The sequence below is a fragment of the Lathyrus oleraceus genome, chromosome 4 (assembly GCF_024323335.1).
Source record: "Lathyrus oleraceus cultivar Zhongwan6 chromosome 4, CAAS_Psat_ZW6_1.0, whole genome shotgun sequence".
Lineage (NCBI taxonomy): Eukaryota > Viridiplantae > Streptophyta > Magnoliopsida > Fabales > Fabaceae > Lathyrus > Lathyrus oleraceus.
This window is the reverse complement of record NC_066582.1, coordinates 87,464,316-87,486,222: the sequence shown is the minus strand read 5'-3', so window position 1 is coordinate 87,486,222 and position 21,907 is coordinate 87,464,316. Positions and strand designations below refer to the sequence as shown.

The 21,907-nt window shown below is 33.8% G+C and overlaps 1 protein-coding gene and 1 long non-coding RNA gene across 3 annotated transcripts; one reads left to right on the top strand and one right to left on the bottom strand.

Annotated features, from left to right (window-relative positions):
• Positions 1-8,475: 8,475 nt before the first annotated feature.
• Positions 8,476-12,019, bottom strand: LOC127073584 (uncharacterized). 2 transcript variants are annotated; one of them, XR_007785799.1, is made up of 3 exons: positions 11,532-12,018; positions 9,782-9,873; positions 8,476-9,259 (listed from the first exon to the last, which is right to left on the bottom strand). It is a non-coding gene; the product is annotated as an uncharacterized LOC127073584 (long non-coding RNA). The 2 variants fall into 2 exon arrangements; XR_007785800.1 differs by lacking the exon at positions 8,476-9,259 and having other exon boundaries at positions 9,419-9,873; positions 11,532-12,019.
• LOC127073582 (RNA-binding protein involved in heterochromatin assembly dri1) lies at positions 8,485-9,977 on the top strand. Its single transcript, XM_051014758.1, has 3 exons — positions 8,485-8,822; positions 9,541-9,611; positions 9,730-9,977. The coding sequence occupies exons 1-3, from the start codon at positions 8,485-8,487 to the stop codon at positions 9,741-9,743; spliced, it is 423 nt and encodes a 140-aa protein (XP_050870715.1). The 3' UTR covers positions 9,744-9,977.
• Positions 12,020-21,907: the final 9,888 nt, after the last annotated feature.

The following is a 21,907-nucleotide window of genomic DNA, read 5'->3' as shown; positions in this document are numbered from 1 at the left end:
AAAAACCCAGCAGAGATAGAGGCTGATGTTTAGGAGCAGGCTGAAGTAACAAGCCATGAGTGAGTGTACCACTGAGATACCTGAGTATTCTCTTAACTGCTTTCTAATGCTCCTCCAAAGGATTTGACAAGAATTGGCACACTTTGTTGACAGAATAGGATAACTCAGGCCTAGTTAAAGTATCATACTGCAAGGCACCAACAATAGATTTGTACTGTGTAGGATTAGAGACAGTAGCCGACCCAAACTTAGATAATTTGCTACTAGACACCATAGGTGTGGGCATACCATTAGCAGTAACCATGTTAACCTTTGCAAGTAAATCACTGATATACTTGGTTTATGAGAGTATAAGAGATCCATTTGGCATATGAGTTACCTCAATTCCAAGGAAGTAGTCTAGTTGACCTAGATCCTTGAGAGAAAACTGATTGTTGAGGCTCTTGACTAGGCTGGCAATAAAGGATGGAGAGTTTCCAGTGATGATTATATCATCAACATAAACCAAAATCATAATGGTTAAACTGTCAGTATGGAAGAAGAACAAACTGGGATCACATTTACTTGCCTTGAAACCATGATGCACCAGAGAACCTTTAAGTCTATCAAACCAGGCCATGGGGGTCTGTTTTAGCCCATACAATGCTTTATTCAACCTGCAAACCAAAGACCTATCAACATCTTCAAACCCAGAGGGTTGAATCATGTATACTTCTTCTTCAAGCACACCATTGAGGAATGCATTGTTAACATCAATCTGCTTAATTGACCATTGATTAGTAACAGCAAGTGTGAGGACTGTTCTAACTGTTACAGGTTTAACAACCGGAGAGAAAGTCTCAGTAAAATCGTTGCCAGCCTATTGATGGAATCCTTTGGCAACCAGTCTTGCCTTGTATTTATTAATAGATCCATCAGGGTTCTCCTTAACCCTAAAGACCCATTTGCAGCCAATGGGCCTTTTTGAATCAGATGGAGACACCAATGTCCAGGTCTGATTCTTCAAAAGAGCATGATACTCATCCTGCATAGCTTGAAGTCAGTGTGGGATAGTCAAGGCTTGTTTAATAGATGTAGGCTCCATATGAGTGAGAAGAAGAGTAGGATTAAGCCTAGGTTTAACAATACCACTCTTAGCTCTAGTTTGCATAGAGTGAACATTTTGAGGATGGAGAATAGGAGAGATGGAAGCAGGGCTAGCAAAAAAGATAGCATTAGGGGAGGGTGAACTAGGCTGGGATGAGGCTACAAGAGTGGAAACATTAGAATTAGCAGCAGTAGTGGCTGGAGTATTTACAGAAGCATTCATAGACTGTCCATTAGAGGAAGAGTTTGCAGAATTAAGGGGTGAGGAAGGACTGGTTGAAGGAGGAGAAGTAGGATTGTCATGATTTAAGGGAGGGATATGATGGACAGTAGGGGAGGGAAACCAGGACATGGCTGAGGGAGCACTAGAGGGAGTGCTAGGGGAGGAACTATAAGGAATATGGGAGGTGGAAAACAGGGTAGGATATGGAAATTTTGACTCATGAAACATCACATCTTTAGAGACATAGATGTGACCATCTGCAGCCAAACACTTATAGCCTTTATGCACAGTTGAATAACCTAAAAATACACACTCCTGAGATCTAAAGTCTAGCTTGTGAGAGTTGTATGGACGAAGAAAAGGGAAACAAGCACACCCAAACACACGGAGGCTAGAGTAATCTGGTGACTGATGCATCAATTTGAAATAGGGAGACTTGTTTTGGAGAGAAGGACTAGGCAGCTTATTGATAAGATAAGCTGCAGTGACAAATGCATGATCCCAATACTTGAGAGGCATATTGGAATGAGCAAGCAATGCTAGACCTGTTTCAACTATATGACGATGTTTTCTTTCAACTATACCATTTTGATGGTGAGTGTAGGGACAAGTAAACCTGTGAATGATGCCCAATTTAGTGAGGTGCTTAGTGAGGGGTTTGAATTCACCACCACCATCACTTTGAACAATTTTGATCTTGCAATTAAACTGGAGTTCTACCATAAATTTGAAGTGAAGGAATTGGGTGAGAGTATCAGATTTCAGCCTAAGAGGAAACACCCATACAAATCTAGAGTGTGCATCAACACATGTGAGAAAGTAGGAGTAACTACCTGAGGAAAGATGGGTGCAGGACCCCATAGATCACACACAACAAGTTCAAATGGGTTATGATAAACTGTAGTGGACAGAGATGAAGGGAGTCTGTGTGATTTGCCAAGACAGCAGGCAGAACATAAATCAAGGGAAGGTTGTGAGGGATAGGAATATTGCAGGCCTTAAGAATTTCTATAAGAACATAATGATGAGGGTGCCCAAGTCTTGTATGCCATAGAGCATACTTGCTAGTGGCAATAGGAGAATGGCAGGTCATTGAATGATCTATGTTAGAAGGATTAGAGTGAGAGACATTAACAATAGGATTCAATGTACTGAGAGAATTAGGAATACTTTTATTTATATAAGAGGCAGAATTACAAGAGGGAAACCAGTTGCAAATGGCAGCTGTATTACAAGAGAAATTAGAGTTTAAGCTAAGTTTATTACAAGAGTTAGGGCTAGAGCTAAAAGACTTGAACTGAGACTTGGACTGAGATGGAGTAGAGGAGGAAGGTGAGGAAGGATTGACAAATCTGTAGAGTCCATCAGCTCCAACAGTGCCACTAAGAAGAACTTCAGAAGAATCCTGCAATTTTACAAGACAAAATTGAGGATGAAACTCAAAGAAAATGTGATTGTCTTGTGCAAATTTACTGACACTCATAAGATTTTTGGTGATATGTGGCACAAGCAAGAGATTGTTTAGTATTATGGATGAATTGGAATAATTAGACAAAGGAAAATTCATAGAGCCTACATAATTGATAGACAAACCTTGACCATTTCCCATAAACACCTGTTCTGCACCAAACAAGGAGGAAGCATCAGACACATTTGAAGCATCAGGAGTAACATGATGAGACGCACCTGAATCAGGGTACCACCACTGATTGTTAAAGCTAGGGTCAGATCCTGCTAGAAAAGCTTGTGGTTGCTGCTGCCTGGGTGGTGTTGGCCGTGGAGTGGGAGGATATCCAAAGGATGGATGAAATGAGGGACGTGGAGCCAGTGTGTAAGGATTGAAGGGAGCTCGTGGAGCTGAGTAAGCAGGTGCTCCAGAGTAAGTGTAACGGTGATAGCACACGGAGGCATCGTGTCCAGGTTTATGGAAAATCTGACAAGGAACCTTTCCAAAACGACCACCACCGCGACCATAACGACCACCACCGCGACCATGTTTACCTCCACGAGAACCAGTGCCATGAGTGTCGGTATCAGTAGTTACATGGCCGGTACCAATGGGAAATTCAGAGGTGGAATTATAACCAGAATGTTCAGTCGAGTGCGACACTGAAGATGGTGGAGCTTGAGCCATATTAACAGATATCGATTCAGTGATCACAACCTTGCGATTCTTCTTAAGTCGCGATTCATGCGCAAGGAGACTGGACTCAAGTTCATCAAGAGAACACAAGTCATCTTTACTGTTGATCGCAGCAACAATAGGATCGTAGTCCTCAGGAAGAGCATCAAGAACTACCTCAATAATATTACGGAGAGGAACTGGATCTCCGATGGACACCAACGCTTCGCTGATGTCACGAACATGAACAACGAAGTTAGTGATGGAGCGCGAACCTTTTCTCAGATTGCGAAGATCAGATCGCAGTTGTCGCGCTTTGGTGGTAAGCAGAGTATTGAAGTAGCGGTGAATCTCCGACCAAACTTGCCATAAGTAGGTGCAGTCGACGAGTTTGGGAAGAAGAGATTCGGAAATAGTGGAGAGCAACCAGGTGCAAATAAGCGCATCCTACTGTTCCCAATCAAGATAGTCAGGATTAGGACCGCCGGTGACTGGATCGGCACCGGGAAGAAGACGCGGTGGAACGCACGGTACCGTAACGAACCGTTGAAGACGATGACAACGAATCACGCCTTCGATCTACTGTTTCCACTGTTTAAAGTTTTTCTCATCTAATTTGACGGAGATGAGATGTGAAAGTTTCACATGAGATGAAGGGAAAGCACCGTTAGTGCTGAACAGTGACGCCATGGAAGCGTTGAGATCGAGAAAAAAAAAAGCTCAAGATACCATGTTAAGAGGATAAGCAAGGAGAAAAGAAGAAATTTTGTTATTGTATTTCTCAAGAATGCATAGTACAGAGGATCCATATATATAAGGAATTGATAAGGCTAGGCACTAACAAATTCTATGCCAGCTGTACAGCACTAACAAATTCTATGCCAAATGTACTTAGTGATAACACACAATATAAGCCCTATAACAAACTCTATACAAAAGCATCTCTAATAGTGTGCATTCCAATACAAAGCACATGAGAGACAATGTGGCCTTATAGTGGCTCTATGGCAAGTATGAGACGATTTTGTGGGAGTTTATGGCACATTTTGTATACTTTTGTTATCTTATGATCATCCTTATCTCTTAAGGATACACCTCAACACTAACTCGTCCTTCTAGAATTTCCCCAAATCAGTGTTAACTCATAAGTCACAACCATATACAACTTCTAGTTCAAACCATGTTAGGATTTTGTCTCGTGTAACTGTCAAGACAGTGTTATCATACTTGTTACTCCTAAACACTAAAAACAAAGTAAAAACTAAAAGATGGTGCACTTGTTAATAAACATGACAAATTACTTTAAAATACTATAAAATAATCCTAAGCACCTGAAATATAAGTGATGTATCCAAGTATTTTGACACTAAATAACTCAAGGGAGTTACCAACCAGGCTTACGATAGCACTCTATACAAGAAAATGGTGAGATGATTAAAGCATGTTTGCAATTCTATACCTGATATTTGTCACAATGTAGGTGTTGTGAGCAAATTTATGCAAAAACTTAAACCGTCACATATGAAAGCAATCAAGAGGAACCAAAGATATCTTAAAGGCACAATAAATTATGGTATCTTATTTTCAAAACCTGATGGCTAAGAGACAAGTTTATTGGTTTTTATTTTTACTTAGATTGGTGTGGAGACAAAGTGGAAGTGTAATGGAATATGTGATTAGTAAAAATAATAGAATTGAATAAACTAATCTGAAGTACAATATGAAGAAAAAAATTAATCATACTTTCTCTACTATATGTGTTAATATAGATCTAACATATACTAAATAGTCTCTGGCACATTATTGCATCGTAGACAAATGATCTACAATATGGTGCAAAGCAACACTTTGGATGCTAAGTTTGTAGTGGACTTGTGGTTGTTTTGAAAATGTAAAAGGAACGGCTATATTTTGGAGGCAGTATCATTAGGATGTGGATTCTCCAATCCAAAGTACTGTTATAGAATAGCCTTCCATTTTTTTTTATTTGACAAAAAGTTTCACACGTGGAGAATAAAAAGAGTGACATTAAGAACTGTCACTACAGGGTTTATTTCATATCAATTAGATTAACTATATGTGGAATATTCATATTGTCTGGTGAAAACTTAGTGACTAGGATTGCAATTCCTTTTTCTTTTTTTTGTTTGATAGTATAAATTATGATTCCTTCCTTATCATCAATGAAACTACGAATTCGAGTTCGACCCATGTAAGCCATGGCCAGAAGAATCTTGTCAACAGTTGGTTTTATTTTTATAATTATACTTATAAAAAAAATTGTTTTCTATAAAGCAAAATATATACTATAAAAAAAAACAATAAGGTGAATAAGGACATGGATTATTGAGGCATGCTGCATACAATAAGATACAATACAAAGTAAACAAAGCAAGTAAAAAGCATGAACATGGGAAGTAATAAGGCTCTTGAGAATAAAACCAAAACCAAAAACAAAACCAATATCAATTGCCTGAACAACTCATAAACATCGATATTGGTAGGTTAGACACCTTAGGTAAGTTTCGAATCAGGAAACTAGTTGTTTGTGTGTGTTTCACAGTTATAATCACTTCTACGTATTAAAAAATCAAAATCAATTAGACAAGAGGGAAAGTCAAAAGTAGTAAGTAATAAGGCAAGCAACAAACCATGAGCAGGAAAAACACAAGGCATTATATGCAACGAGGCTTTGCATAAGACAAAGTTAATTGACCATTGTCTTTTATGATTTCTTTTCCTATAATATAAGATCACGAATAGAGCAAACCCCAAGAGTATTATGTAATACAGAGATTTACTATATTACATTACATTGAGTTAGAGGATAGATAAAATTACAGAGTTGAATTGCAGAAGAGAAAATAAAGGGGTCTCTCAAAAGTCTAGAAACTTGGTGTGTCACTTCACTGGTAAGCTTTACTATATTACATTGCATATCGAATATTTGATTGTGATGATAATTCATAATTTCCATATATTGAATATTTGATTGTGACGATAATTGATAGTAAATTATCATGTTGCCAACATTATAAGACTTAGTGTGCATGTATATGTGACGGATGATCAAATCAATAGGCTATTCGTACCATATAAGAATTAAAATTTAATCTAACCCGTTCCTATAAAATTGGGTTGTAAAATGAAAAGTAGGTTTTGTATGTTTTATAACCAAATACTACTCATATATGGGTATGTGGTAAAGTACTAATTAAGTGATTCAATGAGTTGTTTATCAGTATTTTTGAAGCCGTTAGATGAGATATTTATGAAGAATAAAAGATGGAAAACAGAGCACAAACATGGAGTCGGTTGTTAAGGTCTAATGTTAATGTTTGTGTCGCTAGATCCGTTTCTGCCACTTGCATATAAAGTTTTGATTCCACTGTATCACTTTTTTGAAACCTACGTTACTCCCTTCAACTTTCCATTCCACCCACCATCGCTCCGCCGCATACCTTTTATCGTCGCAAAAACTATTCCTTTCTTTTCACAACTGTCATAAAAAATTCTTATCACTTGTATTTTGCAATAAAAATTCACAATGATTAAAATAATCAAACTAAACTCTCTGATCCTTATTAAAAAATATAAAAAATATTAAACTTATTAAATAATTGATATATTTAAATTTTATAAGTCAAATACAATATATATATATATATATATATATATATATATATATATATATATATATATATATATATATATATATATATATATATATATATTGATTATTTAGTAAATTTAAAAATAATTTTTTTTAGAATAGAGATTGAAGAAAGCGAGAAAAACTATGCTAGTTTTTGCACATGAAGTGTTAATTAATTTGAACTTATAACTTGAAGTGACGTCTAGAAAAACAGATATAAAAGTTATTGATGTTATTTAATAATAAAAAAAGCTTAAATATACTTTTCTTTTTCAGTTTCACTTTTATTCTTATAACTTCCACCTCATTTTGGTGACATGTTTTACCAAGTCACATATGCAGAAATGACATGGCAGCCATGAAAACTTAAATAACTAATGAATAAATAAAGTATTATTGGTAAAGATATTCAGTATGAAAAGATAAGTTATCTCACATCAGAAAAAAAAAATGGGTGATTAAATAATTCAATTCAAATGTTACAGTCATTCATTTAGTATACTAGTCGGTAAGAAGAAAAAGAAAGTAATATTTTAGATATATGAATCATCGAATGTCATTTGAATTATTGCTATAAAGCAATTGAAACAAAGTTAAAAAAAGAACTTAGAAATGGATGTAGAATCAATTCTACATAATTATTTTACCCTCGGTACTTCCTAAGTTAATACAAAGACACCATCAACTACTGTATTGTATAAGCCTAATACAAAAGAGCTTGTGTTGTTGTTAAACCATAGGTGAGGTGGGGTTGAAGGGTGGATTCTATTGGGCATTTGCAGTCTACCACATAACAACTACCCCTCATATAGCCTTACTTCCCCATGGATATGTTCCTCTCAATAATGCATAGGAATCACTTAAAGATGGACAAAAGAGACTAGATAGAACAAATGGTATAAACATGCACTATTTACCCAACTTTCCCACCATTTCTAATAACAACAACACAAACAGTAGTCACAAATTTTTATCCACATCTTTCAAGCGATTTCTAATTGTAGAATCTGAAGTTAAAGCCATTGGAAGATTACCGGAGAAAGAAAAGAGACATTGATGTCCCCCCCACAATAGATCTTTCCTCCACTATATAAAACCTCACAACACAACCATTAAATTCACCATCTTAGTTTACAAGCCATTCTTAAGCTACTATAGCAGTATCATACTGTTAGTGTGTGACTCTTCTCTTATTCGTAATCTTTCTTGAAAGGTAAGCTTTGTGTTTCTATGTTTGTCATTCACATCTTAAATATTTTCTTCTGCATGGATGTTATATGTAACTTTCTTTGTAAATGCGAGTATCTCATGGTTCATTCATCTTTGAAACTAGGATACTGATGAAACCTAATTTTCTTAAGACTTATCACTTCCTATGTATCTATATCGGACAGGAAAATGAGCTGGTCTGGAGGAGATTGGATGTGTGGTGCTTGCGAGCACATAAATTTCAAGAAGAGGGAAGCATGCCAAAGTTGTGGGTACCCCAAGTATGGAGGCCCTGACCCATCAACCTATAGATATAACAGGACTGAAACGTTGGCAGGGGACTGGTTTTGCACCGCTATGAACTGCGGAGCTCACAACTATGCAAGCAGATCCAACTGCTATAGATGTGGTTCATTTAAAGATGATTATTCTTCTGGATATGGGGGTAACATGGCCGGTTCTGGAGGATATGGATCTGATTGCAGTTCTCCACCAGGATGGAAAAGTGGAGACTGGATTTGCCCAAGGTTAGTTCATATTATTTTCATATAGTTTTCAGGGCTGAAATAACATCTATTCTTAAAAAGCACTTTTCTGAATTGAAAAAAAAAGGAGTTGTAACTGTTGAATGAAAAAACAATAACTGAAATTTGAACTTCAGGGTTTGTTATGCATGTGCATTATGCATGTGCATGTACTTTATCAGTATTCACTATCTCTACGCTTCAAAATTGTTTTTTCCGCAACAGCAGTTGTTCAATAAAGACTTTGCATTCAGTTACAACTTGAAAGACCACCAATCATATATTACCTAGATGTCCATTATCATAAAAGGTGAACAGTGTAATTCAGTAAACAAGTAATTGATATACTCACAAAAGCAGCATTTTCATGCATTGAAGGTGCAATCTCCTTTTACTTCCTCCCAGAGAAGGAAAGAGTTATAATCGGCCCTTGTACAGTACTAACATATAGTGATGATTAGAACAAAGGGTGCAGTATTTTTGCAGAACAAAGCAACAAAATGGTTTAAATTGAAAATAAAGACCATATTGATAATTACAATACAGATGATGGTAGTTTTTTTCCAAAACAAAATAAATAATAATAATAAAGACAGTGGTCAGTGTAAACAAGTTGAGTTGATTATATTACACACTATAAGAAATATGATACAAGAATCTGTATCCAAATCATTCCTAATTTAAGTATCTTTGTTTTATTTACTTTTTTATAATGTAACAGAATTGGCTGTGGAATGCATAATTATGCTAGCAGGACAGAATGCTACAAATGCAAAATGCCAAGGGATTATGGTAAGAAAAGTTTAGTGTTCTAACATTTCATCATTTTTTTTAAATATTGTCCAGGTGTTCTTTAGAAAATGATGTCTATCCTCGGTTCCGTCGTATTTATTACTACTGTTTGTTTCAGGTGGTGCTGACTGAAAGTAAAAGAATTTCAAAAGACTTGCAGTATCACTTACAAGTTAAATCCCTCAACATCTTCCTCTTCCAAACGACATCCTATTTAGCTTTCCACATGTCAAGCTCTAGATAAATCATGGATGAATGCCCTCTGTTAGAATCATAGCAATGTTTTGTCATTAGGAAGGTTATCCAGCAGTTATTGTATCTTGCGAAATGTACTAACAAGGTTATGAAATCCACATATATTTTCCATATTCATTTCTGAGATAATTAAGCTTTTGAATTGCGTTAATGATTACCAAACTTTCCCTTGTTAGCTTCTTGCAATTCAAATGTAAATGCACATGAATACTTGCCTTTTTGTTAGCCACACACGCGCAAACACAAATGCACACGCACAAAGGTGGTGGGAAGAGAGCGATCATGTGCTGGTGGGGAATATCTATTTTAGGCAGAGAATTCCGTCCAGAGCCAAGTCCCAGGCCACCATGACCAATAGATTCAACAGCACTACTGAATTACTAGGGAAATCAAAATAATTTTGCAATCAGAGAATCAGAGGAACTAAGTAGGCAATTTATCTCAAAAAGCAAACTAATTATGAAGCATATATATTAGAACCTTATGCCCTATATAACAGCGGAGATGCTCCATGTACATTGAAAATAAACTCAATATAATTGTTTTCACTAATTAACTTGTCGTGGTGCATCGGTGTTGTCTTAATGCTAAATTCCAAATCACGCAAGATAGCTTCATTGACTTAACACCGACTTTGTAATGTCGTTAAGTCAAAAAGCATATATATGTTCCTGAAGGTGCCCTATTAGTATCAGGCTATTCTTACTTAGCTTTCAAATTATTCTGGACATTGTTTAAGCTACCTTTTTATTTATATGCTTTGAGAGTGTTAAGTGAAAACCCACTTTTAGTGAAATAGTTCCCTCCGCATATTGAAGGGATCCAAAGAGGTGGACCGGACCAGCTATCACATGCATAGTTTCTCCTTTCAGGTTATCCTCTTCTAGGAACAAGACGAACTGGATGAAGGAAATAAATGAAACCATTTACCTTATCTCAAGATTAATAAACATCACATTAGGTCGTTCTCTATCATGTTCAGAAGGTAGGATCATTAGGAAGGTTATCCAGCAGTTATTGTATGCTTGCATTATAATTTTCATGTGTACGTGTGTGTGTGTGTATATATATGTATGAAATTACCATTTTTTCCTTCGGTAGGAGCTTACATGTCGTGCTAACGATTCGAGTTTTACGATCTTTCACAAGCCAACCGATCCTACTTAAGATCTCGTGTTTGACTACATAGGATAGGATCCTCTCACCAAGGTTTTAGAACACGTTAGTGCATAAACGTTCGCGACAAAACGGTATCAAAAGGTGCAGATATGTTATTCACCGTTATTATGATGGAAAAAAGTTGTGGTTAATTCATACTACTACGACCGTAATGAATATCGCAACACCTGTATCGCTCAAAATCGCAAAAGCATTTACGCGGCCGTGACCGATATTTAAAACCTTGCCTCTCAATTTCTGAAAAGAAATTAAGGTCAATGTTTTGAGAGTATAAAAGTTAAATCTATAGAATATATAACATTTCTAGATGTACATGCCTTTATAAGCTCAAAATAGCTGATTAGGTTATGCAAAATGGTGAATTGAAAAATAAGAAATAGAGACATTCTAAAATTTGCAAATTTATGTAACTGACTAATTTTCATAGTTAAATATATAAAATGTAAATGGTGAAAGAGATTGTGGATAAATTATAGGTGGTTTTACCTTGCAAGAGAGTGATTCAACAAGAGGAATATCCATGATCCATTGGTCACACAGTAGTGATTCCGACTGTAATAATATATCAATGTTCTAATTCTTGCGCCCGATACAGGTGAGGAATGGGGAAGGAAAACCTGTGAAGAGTTTGGTTACCGTTTCTGGCTGCTCATGACCGAGGCCGGTTGAGTTTACCGGGAAGATGAGTTGAGTGCGATTCCGACGATTTCTGGCGAAAGTAACAGCGCTGAGTTGACGGGCCTCTTGAAAATGAAGTGGATTGTGCATGTGACTTTAGTCATATCTCTGGTTTTTTATTAGGGAATTGGTTATTGCCCATTAACCGTCTGTTTGGTTCGGATTGATGGAGGTGACGGAGGGGAAGAGAAGGAGGAAATATTTTTAATTAATTATATTCGATATAAGATTTAAGAGGAGAGAGGGGAACCAGTCAAAACTGCATACCCAATTCTAAATGATTCGGCTTGGACCGATTTCAGGTTTTTTTAAATTGTATAAAAAAAAATCACGTGTAATATGAGTTACTAACTGAGTCAGCACCTGTGCAGATTATCCAGCCGAACTTTAAAAAAAAAATATTTTTTATATAAAAATCTCATAATATTTATTATAAATATAATAAAAATTATATTATTTTAAATATTAATATTTTAAATATTATATTAATTTTTTATAAATATCATAATATATATTTTTAAATATATATTATATATTTAAATTATATATATTTAAAATAAAAGAAATTAATAAAATACGAGAAAATTATGAATTAATATAATTTTTTAAAATTTATATTTATATCATTATAAAAGACTACTACTGCTCATATGGACTAACCCTGATAGACAATATATTACGATTTGACGGATCGACTCATAAACTAGTCTATTTTAACGGTTTTAAAAAAAGTCTTCAAAATACATTATAATTAATTTTATTTTAAAATTTTAAAATTATTCATCTTCTTTCATATTATTAATTTTTTGATGTGATTTTTCTTTATTCCTTCCATCACTTATAATACTTATTTTTTATTTTTTTTACTTATCATAGGTTATAATCTTTTTGTACTTATCATAAATTATAACCATTACCTTTTTATAATTTTTTATTATTTTTATTTTTATGTTTTTATTATTTATTCTATTAGTTTCTTTTGTATTAAATTTAAAACCATCCATTTTATATTTTTTCTATTTAAAAGTTGCTATCAATGCATAGTTTAATTTGTATCAAAAGAATTATAATTTGAATCAAGTATATTTAATTTTTTTTAACATAAGTTATGTTAAGAATTATAAGTGTGAGTAGTATGGGAAGTTCCATATTTGTTAAAAATATGGAGACTTGAGCATTTATAAATGAAAGAATCTACACATCTGTGACCTTAAGATTTTGGATGAGTATGTAGTGTATCTCTCATAAAAGTGTGTTGCTCTTAAAGAAAAAGTCCAAAAGTGTAAAAATGATCGCTCGTGTTGACCCCCTGAATAGCCTCAATAGTGATATCATCATCCTTTGGATTGAGTGATGGGACTGAATCACTTGTATCGAAAATATTCTCACATGATCGTGGATAAAGTGTCTCGTTGAAGAGTGTGAACAACGGTACAAGTGTATGTGATAAAAAAAGAGTTTCCGTTTGAGGGAGAGTATTGTGGATAGACTCACATGAGGGGCGTTAAGAATTACAAGTGCTAGTAGTGTGAGGAAGTCTCACATTGGTTAGAAATATGAAAACTTGAACATTTATAAGTGGGATAACCCACACACGTATCACCTTAAGATTTTAGATGAGTATGTTGTGTATCTCTCACAAATGTGTGTTGCTCTTAAAAAAACTATGAATATAAAAATGATTTCTCATGTTGACCCCTGAATAGTCCCAACAAGTTATAGCTTTTCTAGTCACACAACTTTATAAATTTTGTGTTTAAGTATTTATTCATATCTTATTATCAAAAAAATATTTATGAATTTTTCACTTTTTAATATCATATGATTTATATAAGAGTATAAAGATAAAAATGTAAATAATTAATAAAGTACTTCACCTCCTCTACTGAATCAAACATGTTTTTAGTTATAATCTCTTTATTTTTCTCTCCTCTTTTTTGAACCACAGATATATATAATTAAAAAAAAAGTCCCAAAATGTCCATCAAATACGAAAATGCATTCCAGACACACAAAAATCTCAGAACAAATCTAAAACTTTATTTTTGAAAATTATTGTATTTGAGAAACCAAAAATATGCAGACACATGTAGAAAATGTAACATAAATGAACATTAACATTGTTATGATATACATAGAAAAATGTGTTATTACATAAATTTAACATTATATTTCATCATCAAGTGATGGTTGAAGATGTTTCAACATCTTTAGAATATCTTTGATCGATCTAATAACCTTCATATCTATCTCGATTAGATCTTTTGTTTCGTAATGAAGAAATGTATTTCACATAACAGTTAAATCTACATCTGTCTTCAGCTCAAAATTGTCAAATTGTATCATCCTTTCGTTGTGAATCGAGTGTGAACAATCATAGAATTTCACAACTCTTCGGTTGTCTAGGTAGTTGTTCGCAGGTGTTTTTAGTTAACAATCACGAGTTTAAAAGTCTGTGAGATTAATTCTAAAATTCTTAGGAGCAATTTTGTGCAAACAAGTTTAAAAAAAATATGTATCTGAAATGACTATGAATGTTTGTGTACAGACAAAATAAAAATAAACTTTAACATATGAATTTTTAATGTATTTTATATGAATTTTGTAGTGATGTAAATTATTAATGAGTAAATATTATATTTGTTAGAAATACAAATGAATTCTAAATTCTAACTCTTTCTTTCACATATTTATATCTATTATCTATTAAATAATTAGTTTTATTTTAAAATTATAATATAACATATTTTAACGTTTAATTATTTTTTCATTAAATATTTTGACATTTCGTTATTTTGAAACAACTCCTTTTAAAGAATACTCCGTCGAATCATAGTAAAACGAATTATATTTTAAAATAGAAAACTTCAAAGTTGTTGCCACAATCACATATATAATTTCCTGATAACATATATTACTCTGAATAAATAAATTACACTCAATTAACGACATATAAAGGAATGACTACATGAAATAAAACTGTAACACACACCTGTTTTAGTTTTCAAAATTCAGTTAAGAACATACATTTTGTATTATAAACAAACTTCTCTATATGGGTATATTATGAACCTCCTGACCATTTAGACAACGACCATGATGATTGCATTGACTTCTCAATCTACTCTGATTTAGATAACCTATAAATTATAACAATATATTAAATGTAAGAAAAAACATTAGATATACATTGTATTTGTGTCGAGAACTTTCATACTCAATCAAAAACATATATATTTTAGGGATATCTTTATTAATCAGCAACTTTGAACCACTACAACCATTAAAAACTACACAAATTATTAAATTTTAGATTAACTTAACCAAATAAATGTATATCAAACTGTTTAAACAAACTTCTACTATAAATATGGTAACCTTAACAATTTTTATCAAGAATAATGATAATAACTCTAGAATTTGTGACATCATTGTGATGTGTTAGATACTTCATACACAACGCCAATTATATATGCAATATAAGAAGAACTATATAAATAGAAAAACATTATTTATAATATATTTTAAAGGATTATATTAGTATTTGACCTTCGAGTCTTTATACTCTAGAATTTCCTTGAAGAATCTCAGTAAAATCTTTGAATAAGTATTATTTCTGAGAGATGTTGTCAATATCAGTTAATGTGACGGTTGTACCACTCAAGAAAATAATTTTTGATTGGATGATATGTTAGCTTTCACTCATTGTTGAATATTATTCTATTATTAATTATGCATGTCAGGTGTGTGATCGTGGCGAACCTTTAATCCTATCACACTAAAAATATATATATATATTTACAAAATATAATAAGTAATACAAATTAAATATAAAAATTCAATATATATGTTTTGAAACATAACATTATAATATATTTTGAAAACTTAATATTACGGAAACACTTGCTGCGTTAGAATCCATTATAACCATTTCTAAAAGTTAAATGTCATTGTTGTTTACAACACTCCAAACATTAATAATCCGAACAACATCATGTCACATTTCCTTTAAGTCAATAATATCTTTGACAAAGTCATACTTTCGAACCATTTCAATGCAATAACAAATATTTACACAATAAACTTATTAATTTCATTACTTAAAATACTATAAGCATATACTTCTAATAATCTGTACCATTATCTACTCATTAAAAAATTATCAGGATTTAGCTAAACTAAAATAAATTTAAGAAGCAGAAGTATTTCAGATTTGTAGTAACATAAACACATCAAAATATAGAAATATTTAAGAAACCGTAAAGGTGGATGCAAATAAAAAAAATATGGATTCGAATAAGAGTAAATAGAAGAGATTAACTGCGATGTCCAGAGAGATGGATGACCAAAAGAAAATTTGAAATTTGATAGGAAAAATTTATAAGGTTTTTAACTTAAAATTAGGAATGTAATAAGATCTAGTGCGGATTAAAACGTAATATTAGTGGTAATCAAAATTATTATTATTATAGTAGATTTTTCTGAGATTAAAATATCTTTATTTTTCTTAAAGATTAAATTGGGTCTCTCATATTTTTTGGAGTGCCACTATGAACCTTGACTCATTTCTTTATATTACCTTTTGTTGTTGTCTTTTCTTTTTATAAGAATGATAATTGTTATTCTTAGTACTATTATCATTTTCATTTTATATATATACAATATTTTTTCTTCATTTTTCTATGATTAAAAGAATAATGAAATCAACTTTTTTCTTCATTTTTTCTTTGTGATAGGATAACTATCTTAGATTTTTTATATAATAGGTATTACTATAAAGTATCTGAAAACTTAATATTTAAAGTGTTAATGATGTTTGCAATCTCACTAATTATTAATATTTATAATTAAGTGTCTTGCGGATAATATTGTTGCAATATTTAATAATTATGAATCATAAATAATCACACTTGATACAACAATTTAAATACTTCTTCTTTTGTATGACATTTCTTTTCAGCATTTGACGATCTTAATTTGATGATTAATATAAGTTTTTGTCCTTTTACATTGTTTTCTCTTTTATTTGATTTTTATAATTTCAAATAAAAGGTTCTTGATGAGTCTCATTACTATGTCTAATTTTAGCATCAAAGTGACTTGAAGAATGAATATACGGAAAGTGTCTTGAATATCAACTCGATAAATGTGGATATCACATCATTAACTTCAGTGATCAACCCGTGTGTTTATACAAAAAATACTTAACCTCATATTTATTTGTATTTAAAATTTATGATGGCACATGGATAATGTAGGTTTTTTTACCGAGATAACCCATTTTTTCGAAAAAATTCCCAAAATACTCCTGTTTTCAGCAAAATTCCCAATCTACCCCACTTTTAGGAGGAGGCGCCAATTGGATTGGCGACCCCTCTTAAAAATTGCAAGGAGGCGTCAATCCAATTGGTGACTCCCTTAAAAAAGCCTCAAATGAAAAAACCTCTAACATGAAAGTTGTAGACCTTTTCAAGACAATGAATTTGGATATAAATTTTGCATCATTTGGATTTTTTATGAGAAAGTTATGGGCAGTTGAAGTTGGACTTCTGATTTTTTGAACTGTTATCTGACCTATAATGTTTTGTATTATTGCATGTGTTTGTGTTAGAGTTATGAAATTTGGTCCAACATAACATTTTAAGTAGACATCTTAAATTTTCCAATGCACTTGGTCCCACCTCAAAATAATTAAAAATGAGTGAGTTAGGTCCTTGCGAACTTGACCCAAAATTAGGGTTTCTGTCAAAACATGTGTATGTCAATTTTGCCAAAAGGGACCAACTTCAAGCCCTTCTGTTTGAATGATAAAAGTCTAAAATGGCAAAACCTTCAACATAAAAGTTGTAGATCTTTTCAAGATAATGAATTTGGACTAAAGTTTTGCATCATTTGCAATTTTTTTGAGAAAGGTATGGGCACCTGAACTTGGACTCTTTGACATTTTAACTGTTATCTGACCTATAATGTTTTGTATTATTGCATGTGTTTGTGTTAGAGTTATGAATTTTTGTCCAACATAACAACTGAAGTAGACATCTTAAATTTTCCAATGCACTTGGTCCCACCTCAAAATAATTAAAAATGAGTGAGTTAGGTCCTTGCGAACTTGACCCAAAATTAGGGTTTCTGTCAAAACATGTGTATCTGAATTTTGCCAAAATGGAGTTTAGACAAAGAAACCTAATGTTTGGAGTTTACACAAAGATAAATTTGATATAATACGAATTGATATTAATAAAATTTGGATTTTACACAAAGAATCCTAATGGTGATGACCGGGATCACCTAACCGACCTCCGGTCCCACATCCCCTAGCTACCCTAACCCTTGGCCCTAACCCACGTTGACGATTCTGCATCGGTGTTTGTTCATCTGATGGTCCAGGAGCGTCATTACCTCCTACAGGAGAAGATCCGTTGAGGTATTCAGCCAGCTCAACATAGTCTTCAGTATTCAATGATGGTGTACCAGCGTAGCTGAGCTCATGCACCACACAGTTGCGTTGTAACTAACGTTGAACAAGATCATCGTAAACTGAGCACAACTTTGATATGTCAAGACATTCTGCCATTGGTAAATAAAGACCCATCAGTGAAGGTGAGTATAATTATATCCCATATTCGAACAACATATAATTATACTCCATCTTACAAGAAAGCATGGATTGCGAGGACAAAGGCTGTTGAACAGGTTTTCGGCAACTGGGAGGATTCATTCAAGGAATTACCACAGTTTTTATGGGCACTAAAAGCTTATGTCCCAGGAATTGTGGCAATTCTGGAGACAGTGCCAGCAATGATGCCAGACGGAACCTGTGCTACAGGTAATAGAATATTTCACCGTCTCTTTTGGGCATTTGACCCGTGCATCAAAGGTTTCGCTTTCTGCAAGCCTCTCCTGCAAATTGATGGCACTTGGTTATACGGAAAATACAAGGGTACTTTGCTCATGGCAGTTGCACAAGACGGTAACAACAATGTATTTCCCATTGCCTTTGCTCTTGTTGAAGGTGAAACGGATGGTGGATGGGGTTTCTTTCTTCGACATCTCAGAACGCATGTCGCTCCACAAGCCAATCTATGTTTGATTTCTGATAGACATGCTGCCATCGAAAGTGCCTACAACAACCATGACAACGGATGGCATGATCCTCCTTCTACACATGTCTACTGTATCAGACACATTGCACAAAACTTCATGCGTGCTATAAAAGATAAGAATCTTCGCAAGAAGGTGGTGAATGCTGGGTATGCTTTAACTCAACCGTCATTTCAATATTATCGTGATGAAATTCGACTGTCTAATGAAGACGCTGGGAGATGGATAAATAACATCCCAGTAGAGCAGTGGACAAGAGCATTTGACGGTGGTTGTCGATGGGGCCACATGACAACAAACATTGTGGAATACATGAACGGGGTTTTCAAAGGAATTCGAAATCTGCCGATAACCGCCTTGGTAAGATCAACCTATTATAGGTTGGCTTCTATGTTCGCAACCAGAGGTGAAAGATGGAGTGCAGTGTTAATGTCTGGACAAGTATTCAGTGAGTGTTGCATGAAGGTCATGAAAGAGGAGAGCATCAAAGCTACGACACACGCTGTAACAGTGTTTGACCGTCATAGATAAAATTTCAGCGTCCAGGAAACAATGGGCAACAACGAGGGGAAACCAAATTTAGCCTACGCGGTTAAACTACACAGAAGTTGGTGCGATTGTGGAAAATTTCAGGCCTTCCGCATACCTTGCTCCCATGTCATTGCAGCATGCGCTTATACTCGTCAAGACGCTTACACCCATTTATCTGATGTGTACAAGGCCAACACCATCATGAATGTATATAGTCAAAGCTTTTCAGTACTACCAATGGAGGATTACTGGCCTCCATATGAAGGAGATATTGTTTGGCACAATGAAGAGATGCGTAGAAAGAAGAAAGGAAGGCCAAACAGCACACGTATCAAAACAGAGATGGATTCCACAGATAAAATGATAAGATTATGTAGTATCTGTCGTCAACCAGGACATAACAAAAACAACTGTCCCAATCAAGGAGCATCATTTAGGTCTTAAGCTTTTTGTAACATGGTATCTAGATCTTAAGCTATTTGTAACATTGTATTTCTGTAACAATCAATCATTATATATCATTAAGTTCTTGTTACAACGAGTTTCATAACCAATATCAATACAAAACATTTGAAAACATAAATAATTCTAACTGATTACAACAATCAAATTAATGTCGTCTCGACCGAACATCATTTCCCTAGCATCCTTATCAGTCTTCATTCGCACCCAACCAAAGATACTGTCAAGTCTCTCAATACTTATGATTTTTTCCCCTTCTGGTATTTTCCCGTCTAACCATCGAACCAGCTCCCTCTTCAGTTGATCTAACGTGGTGATGTTCCAAAACAGCATCAGCAATTGAGGTTTGTCTCTCGCATAAATCACCTTACCGTATCGGCGACGAACACCAAACATGATAGCCAAATGATTATATGAGTTGTGGAACAATAGGTCACACAACGCATCTATTTATAAGACAAAAAGGCATTTTATGAGGGAGTCGCCAATTGAGTTGCCGCCTCCTCTTAAAACCTACACATAGGCGCCAATTAGATTGGCTAGGGCACCTGCCCTAGCCAATCCAATTGGCGCCTCCATTCAAGTTTTAACAACAGTCGCCATATGAACAACTTTCATGTTCATCAAAAATCCATTTGAAACTTGGAAGCTCATCATTCATTTCAAAACATTATAGGTCATTTTGACAGAAACCCTAATTTTGGGTCAAGTTCGCAGGGACCTAACTCACTCATTTTTAATTATTTTGAGGTGGGACCAAGTGCATTGAAAAATTTGAGATCTCTAATTCAAATGTTATGTTGGACAAAATTTCATAACTCTAAAAGAAACACATGAAATAATGCAAGACATTATAGGTCAGATTATAGTTGAAAAATTCAAAAGTCCAACTTCAACTGCCCATAACTTTCTCATAAAATATCCAAATGATGCAAAATTTATATCCAAATTCATCGTCTTGAAACGATCTACAACTTTCATGTTGGAGGTTTTGCCATTTGAGGCTTTTTCAAGGGAGTCGCCAATTGAATTGGCGACCCCTCTTAAAAATTACACATAGGCGCCAATTGGATTGGCTAGGGCAGGTGCCCTAGCCAATCCAATTGGCGCCTCCTTGCAATTTTTAAGAGGGGTCGCCAATCCAATTGGCGCCTCCTCCTAAAAGTGGGATAGATTAGGAATTTTGCTGAAAACTGGGGTATTTTGGGAATTTTTTCGAAAAAGTGGATTATCTCGGTAAAAAAACCGATAATGTAGGCTTGAGGTGATGTTTAGAGAGGAAACTCTTAAATATTTAATTGTTTTGAATATATATATATATATATATATATATATATATATATATATATATATATATATATATATATATATGATAACATTTTATTTTAGATGTTATTTCCCGTCTTAGATAAGTGACATAAAGTGTTGACTATTTTATTATCCATATATTATCAACAAAGATATTATTTTCATGAAACCTCCTCTTTAAAAATCAATTCAAATCTTTTTAACTATGATTTAATAAACTTATAATTTCTTAACTATAATTATTTATCAACCTCCTTCATAAAATAACTTATTATTCAAGTAATTATGAAACCATTTAATTTTCTACCAACGAAACAATTATGTTAGTAATGTGAGAGCTCAAACTATGCTAGACAATTGCCTAAAGCTTAACCCATTTGAGAAGTGATCATCACTCATAATCATATTATAAATTTCTCTTACGTTTATTTTAACCACACCCCCTAGTAGTTTAATTAGTGACAGTGATTAACTAGTGATTAGTCCAACAGGATTGTGACAGCAACTAGGTTTTTTTTGTTAACCCAACAAAAAACCTTAAACTGCGTACTATATATATGTTTTTCACTCTTTTCAAACAAACGGCACTCCAAACAGACTCAAAAAAATCCAAAGCTTGAACATCGCATTTTGTTTTCTCCCAAAATTCTCGTATAGGTTATCCAAGATTCTTGTTTTTCATTCCTCCGATATTCTTGTCTTCATTTTTCAACTGATAGTACAGTTTTCTTTCTCTTTTCATTTTACTGTTTTGCATTCATCATTTCATTATTTTGATCAAT